This window comes from Pteropus medius, unplaced genomic scaffold (genome assembly GCF_902729225.1).
Source record: "Pteropus medius unplaced genomic scaffold, Ma_sr-lr_union100, whole genome shotgun sequence".
Lineage (NCBI taxonomy): Eukaryota > Metazoa > Chordata > Mammalia > Chiroptera > Pteropodidae > Pteropus > Pteropus medius.
This window is the reverse complement of record NW_024352783.1, coordinates 12,290,955-12,297,492: the sequence shown is the minus strand read 5'-3', so window position 1 is coordinate 12,297,492 and position 6,538 is coordinate 12,290,955. Positions and strand designations below refer to the sequence as shown.

General features: G+C 43.1%; 1 protein-coding gene across 4 annotated transcripts; it reads right to left on the bottom strand.

Moving 5' to 3' along the window:
- Positions 1 to 1,005: 1,005 nt before the first annotated feature.
- Positions 1,006 to 5,808, bottom strand: ZNF32 (zinc finger protein 32). Of its 4 annotated transcripts, none has more exons than XM_039847645.1 (3): positions 5,729 to 5,808; positions 3,246 to 3,385; positions 1,006 to 1,948 (listed from the first exon to the last, which is right to left on the bottom strand). In XM_039847645.1, exons 2-3 carry the CDS (start codon positions 3,313 to 3,315, stop codon positions 1,197 to 1,199), a joined length of 822 nt encoding a protein of 273 aa, XP_039703579.1. In that variant the 5' UTR covers positions 3,316 to 3,385; positions 5,729 to 5,808; the 3' UTR covers positions 1,006 to 1,196. The 4 variants fall into 4 exon arrangements, with proteins under 4 accessions (XP_039703579.1, XP_039703580.1, XP_039703581.1 ...); XM_039847646.1 differs by having other exon boundaries at positions 5,631 to 5,738; XM_039847647.1 differs by lacking the exon at positions 5,729 to 5,808 and adding an exon at positions 5,539 to 5,557.
- Between the last annotated feature and the right edge of the window lie 730 nt (positions 5,809 to 6,538).

Sequence of the window (6,538 nt, the reverse complement as noted above, 5' to 3'; positions counted from 1 at the left end):
TTTTGTATCACTACCACTCCTACCAGTCTCAGTGGCTTTTTATATTTAGTTATAGATGTTCTGTTCAGGTAATCTCCAGGTGGTTCTCAAGAGTGGTTGTTTATAATTTAGTTGTAATTTTGATATGGTCATGTGAGGAGGTGAGCACCATTTACCTACTCCATCATCCTTCCTGGAAGTCCTCATCATCATTTTAATTACATAAATATTTAGCATAAAAATTTAGAAGTGGGCTGATTAAAAAAAATTCTCTCCTCAAAACTAAAATTTTCTCTCCAATATTCTTCAACTCTCATCTATTAGAGGTAAGAAAATATATTATCCGTGTGTGTGTGTGTGTAGGGAGGTGTAGGAGGATAGTATTGTTAGAGGACAGGAACTTCATTATTGACAATAAATCTAGGCTTAGTAATAAGGACACCTGTCCTTTCTAGGTGACCTCACCCTGAGATATTACTACTGTTGTCAAAAAGGAGTGAATGTTATTGTGTCTCCCAGGGAGGAGTCAGTTTAATAGAGCCATGATAATAGGCTTAGAATTTTCAAAATATTGCGCAGATGGTAGTTTTATTCTCTTTGGCTGTAGGCAAATTATTTCTATCCCAGTTAGCAGTGGAAGATTGGAGTAAATTACGGTGCACAGACTCCAAACTTTGCAGGCTTAAAAAGGAAACTTTTTCTTTGTAAGGAAAGGATAGGGCCTCTGTTAGGTTATTGGGGGTATCACCCAGGTAATACAATGTTCAGTAAGAGGATTTAGTTAGATTTGTCTTATGGAATGTGCCCAGTAATCTTGAACGCGAAATAAGATAAATTTGAATATGTAGAAAAGAAAAGAACCTTGGGATTGATAAGTGGCTGTTTTTTTTTTTTTCCCTAAAGGCTGATGGTTTCACCTAAAATTTTAAATCTGTACACACAGAACGATCTCCAAGTGTGCACTAGATTAATGGAAGTACCTTTGGAAATTAGGTCAAAATAAACTGACAGAAATTACAAAACATATATGATAATGATAATAAACAAGACATTTATTTTTCATACTCATTTAGGGGAAACGAGATAAGTTAGTTTGCCCTACCCAATGATGGCCTTTCTGAAGGAATCTCCATTCACTGCATAGAACTGGATAGGCTGTTTGATCTGAGGATTTTATACTCTTAATTCATAAAGAGAATTCTCTCTGAAGAGAGTGGTCAAAGGGTGAGTCTTTGTGAGCAGCTTCGCTGGTGCACAGACAGACTCCCTCTCTGAGTGAAGCTTTTCCCACATTGGCCACACAAATATGGTGTCTCTCCTGTGTGGATTTTGCCATGCAGGATACAATTTCCCCTGGTATGGAAACTCTTTCTGCATTGTGCGCAGGCATAGGGTTTCAGGCCTGTATGGACTCTCATGTGAACAATTAAGCTTCCTTTCTGACTGAAGGCCTTTCCACACTGATCACATCTATAGGGCTTCTCACCACTGTGAACTCTTCTATGAACAGCAAGATTACTCTGATTTCTGAAGCTTCTCTGACAAATAGCACACTCGTAGGGTTTCTGTCCAGTGTGGAGCCTTTCATGAACAGCCAGACTACCTCGTTGACTAAAGCTTTTACCACACTCCTTGCACTGATAGGGCTTCTCTCCTGTGTGTATTCGCTGATGTGTAACAAGATTGCCTTTGGCCCTGAAGCTTTTTCCGCAATGGTTACACTCAAAGGGCTTTTGACCAGTGTGGATTCTTTCATGTAACGTTAGACTACCCTTTTGCCTGAAGGATTTTCCACATTCCTGGCACTCATAGATCCTCTGTCTTACTCCAGGTGAATCTTCATGTAGTGTCTTAGGATCTGTGGATTTTTGTTCCAGCTTCTCTCTTCTGAAAGAATTCTGGAAATCCCAGCTTGAGGATCCTGTGGCCTCAGAGTGATCATATTTGTGGTGGGCTTCTGTCATCACATCTGGTAAAATGAGAGGAAAGTCATGTAAAATGCACCAATATGCTGAGTGAGTAGAACAGAGAAAAAGAAACAATGCTCTGAGTGTTCATTAACTGCCAGACATCATACTGTGAACTTTGCATAGATAATTTAATCCTGAAAACAATCCAATGAGATTGTTACAGGCAAAGAAATGAGAGCACAGGGAGGTTGTCAAAGGTCATGACAACCTTTACGCAGGTAGGTATGCGTAAAGCTGAGATTCAAACACAGGCCTGCTCCACAGCAGTGTACTGCTTCTATATTGTTTTATTTAGCCTCCCAAATAATCTTTAGAAATAGATGTGAACATCTCCATTTTATAGATAAGAAAACAGACTCAGAAAAGTTAAGAAAACTATACAGGATTACATAGAGCCCCATACCCAAGTTTTATCTGATTCCAAATAGGTGTGGATCCAGGTCGTGTAGGGCCTAAAGCTTTAAAATTTTGGAGGCACTCCATCAAAAAAAATATATATAAAAGTAAGAACAGGGCTTTGAAGAGACCAATACAAGTGAAGGTTCCTGAAACTTAGATTTCATTAGCTTCATGAGAAATTCACTTCTGCACTAGTCTGCTCTCCTGACAATGGAGTAAGCTCCATGACATCTGAAAATATGTAGTAGAATCCTTGGTACTTTACACCTATTATCTCTAATCTCCGCAACCCTGCAGTGTAGAGCTTATTGTCCCATTTTACAGATGAAGACCCTGAGTTTAAGGAAGTTAACTAACTTATCTGATATCACAGATTAAGCCAGAACAATTATATAATCTGATCCAAGGAAATTTTTCCTTTAAAATTCATGCTATTTCAGTCACTAAGCTGTGGTGAAACCAATTTTGGTTTGGAAATTATTCTCAAACATTTCCTATGCAGCTGACAGTATTTTCCAATATTGCCTTGCACCTGAACCCCCTACTGCCCTTTAAATATGAGTCCATTTTATCACTATTAACAATTTTCCTGGAGTCATCCTAGGAGATTTTCTCAGTGTTCTCCTGCCTTACTTTTCTTCACTTAGTGACTGCACTGAGATTTAAAGCTGTTCATTAATTCTGATAGACTACCTTAAGTTTACCTCCATCAGAATTGTTCTGCAGTTTCTACTGTTATTTCTAACTCCAGCTTGCAGGCTTTCCTGTAACCTCCAGAACAGTGAGCTCCATCAAAGGAATGTCTCCTCTGCTTTTTCGGCCTGCCGACCAGTGCTGAGGACAGGGGCACTGAATATGTGAGCTGAGAGTAACCCAACAATCAACCAACTCACTCACTGAAAAATGCTACATTCTGGGCATATCTTCCATGACAGTCCAGCAGGGTAGCTGTTGGAAATCCAAACATGTCCACTCCTGCTGTATGAGCTTAATCACCACTTCTTCATATGATGCTTCCATCGGCTGTTCTTGAGCCCCTGGCGAGGAAAAAAAAAATCAAAAATCAACCAACCAACCAAAAACAGGAAAGGTCAGGAGAAGTAATGAGTGAAAAGGATAAAATCAACAGGAACTCCAGTTTGGGGTATGAGTAAATAGAAGACCTCTGGATTGCCTGATGTAATATTAGTCACCACCTATAACGTAACTGCAAAATAGGCTGAAAAGTACCATGACCACACACAAATGATCCCAAGAGGAAGCAAGAGGTGGAAAAAGAGAGAATACATAACAGGTATCTCTTCCTGCCAGAATGGTCATTTCTATTTGTTCCTTAGCCTTGGTATGTAATTGGTGTTTTCCACTTCTTCCATTTTCTAACCATTTGCTATTTTGGATAGCCTCCAAAGAAATTCAGAATCTAAAAACTCAGCATTTCAGGCTTCATGATTGGTTGTATGATGGAAATGGCTCCAGGTCTCCTCTCCAGTTCCCTCTGGGTTATAAGGACAGAATAAGAGATTGCATATGTTACCTTTAAGTCATTCTTAGGAGAGTCCACATCCAGACCCTCCCCTCTCCTATTCTTCAAGATATGAAAATACCAGTTTGGAGGAAAGTATAAATACTTGTCAATACTTAGAAAAGACCTACTTTGAACTCCAAAACTGAGCCCAAGGCACTCTAACTAGAGTGAGCAACTTGCCCAAATTCTCAAAGTCAGTAAGGACTCAAGATGGAAGATTCAAATCTAAGGTTCTCTGGATCCAAAGCCTATGCCCTCATACTATACAATTCTCTAGTTCCTACTCACTAAGGAGCTGGTGGGAATTCTTATAAAATGGAACAGAATAGAACAGGGCTTGATCAGACTTTACGCTACTTTTTCTAGATCCTAGGAATACTCTTGCCCTATATTATCCTTTCCCACTTTTATTTATTTATTTATTTATTTGGAATATTCTCTTCTTACTTCAGGACCCTAATTACTGAATTCTTACACTTTATACCGTGGTTCAATATGCAACCTTTGTTAATATATTCCATTAAAATGCTGGCCTCCTGATTTAATGAAATAGCAGTGTGATGCTATAATTCTTCGTTTTGTTAATTGAAGCACCTGGTCTTCTTGTCAACTATATATTCTGCTACTTGTGATGACTGGAGAGGCATTTTAAACTCTTATTGGAGGTCTCATCTCCAATTTGGAGTACAAGCTACAAAGGAATCCCCTATTACACTGCCAGGATGCTACAGGACATTCATTTGGAAGTTCAAGGTGTCACTGCTCAACAACTGCACATCCACCAAGAGTCAATGGAAAGTACCTGGCACCTTCTACCTGAGGCTGGACTCTCTTCCTGGGGAATTCAGCAAATAGAGTTTGGTCAGAATTATTGGGTAGTTTGGTCAGAATTATTGGGTAGAGCTCTGCCTCTCCACATACTGTGAGCTCTTCAACAAGTGAACAACTCAGCTGTGTCTAGGGAACCTCCTTGATTAATAAAGGGAAATTGTCTTATTTTTCTCCCTAGATCATATGTCTGAGGAATTAATTTGTTGAAGATTTTGGAAAATGTGACTTTATGATAGAAAATATTACTTTTCCCCTCAGAAAGGCTATTTATCCTTTGGAAAAGCTCAGAATTAAGCTTTGAGAGGCTTGGCCCCCCACTTCCCCATGTGACCTTGGGCACGTAACCAAACAGCCCTGACTCCATTTCCTCACTTACTAAATAGGTTAATAACAGTGTCATATCAAGTAGCTCCTGGGAGAATAAAAGAACCAAATGTGAAGGGTCTCTGACATGACCTATAGATATAAGACCTAAAGTTGAAAGCCCTCAAAGGAGAGGACGAAAACAGGGGATGACTGATGTCTCCGGAACCTCATGGGGGAGTTTCAGGATTGGGAGATTCTGGGAAGAGGTGATTATCTTCAAACAGCTGAATCCACTTTGTCCTTTCTCCCATTTACCCTCCCTAGAGAGACTCCATGTACCCTGTCCATCTTCTGAAACCCTCACAGCAGGCCCCAGGTACACTTGCCTATGGCCAACCCCTCCAGCGTCTCTAGGGTGCAGGACCTTCCTCGCCCGACCTGCAGAGCGGCGGTCGGAGGGGCCCTTGCTTCTCGTGGCTGACTCTCCCTCCCGCCTCGTGCCCCTCAAGCCTGCACTGTGTGCCGGACCTCAGCACTCAGCTCTCTGGTCCAGCTGGACCTGTCTCTGCGGGCCGCAAACCTCTCCCCAGCGGGTGGCCTCCCACGGGTCCCCGGACGACCTGGCCTGCTCAGGGCCGCGGAAGGCACGGGGGCGACGGCATGCGGGCATGGTCCCAACTCGCCCAGGCGCACTGACCCAGACGGTGGCCTCACTCACCACAGCGGTGCGCGCCCGCAGATAGACAAAGGCCGGCGCGGAGCCCACAGCAGCCCCGACGCTAGAGGACTAGACTACAACTCCCAGGAGGCTCCGCGCTAGGCCCCGGGCCTCGGCGGCCCTGACTTTCCGGAGCACTGTGGGAAACGTAGTTCGGCGGCGCACTCACCGCCCTCAGGTACCCGCTCTCTGCGGCCCCCAGCCTAAGGCGCGCGCGAAGTTTTCCGCAAAGAGCCTGGGCAGAGCGGGCTTTCTGGTGAAGCCGTCCACTGAGCCAGGAACTCGGGACTCTAGGATTCTTGCAGGGCACCGTGGAAGGAAACAAAATCTTGAGAAGTCGGTTGATAAAGTCTTAGATACTTCGGGGTTATATGCTGACCCAGTGCATGAAGAAAGACTACATGTTCTGTAATTAGGGCTTTGAAGCAAAGAGCAAATATTTCAGTCATAGACTGTGGGAAAAGATAACTCGGAACACCACTGGAGAATTTAGAGGGCCTAGGAGGAGGATACTTTGGTGTGGTGGAGAGCTCTTTCCTTCTGTTCCCTTTAGTAAGAATTCGCACCAGATAAGGGTAGGAAAGCAGGCTTTGCAGTTGTCTTGAATTTGCTTGTTGACTCCACCATTGACTAGCTGCGGGACTCTGGACGGGCTTCTTACCCGGTAGGGAGTCCAGGATAGGGTCAGGTGGAGACTTTTAGGGAGGGCCAGGGTATAGGTCAGGCAACTGCCCTATCGTGTTCCCTCAGAGCAAAGGCAGGTATACGGGTGACCTCAGAAAATCCGTTCTGCATGTATCCAATGAATTA

Coding starts and splice junctions, on each gene's coding strand:
- ZNF32 (XM_039847645.1), bottom strand. CDS start 3,315: ATGTTTGGATTTCCAACAGCTACCCTGCTGGACTGTCATGGAAGATAT. Junction 1,949..3,245: donor CCAGAATGTAGCATTTTTCA/GTGAGTGAGTTG, acceptor TCATTTTACCAG/ATGTGATGACAGAAGCCCAC.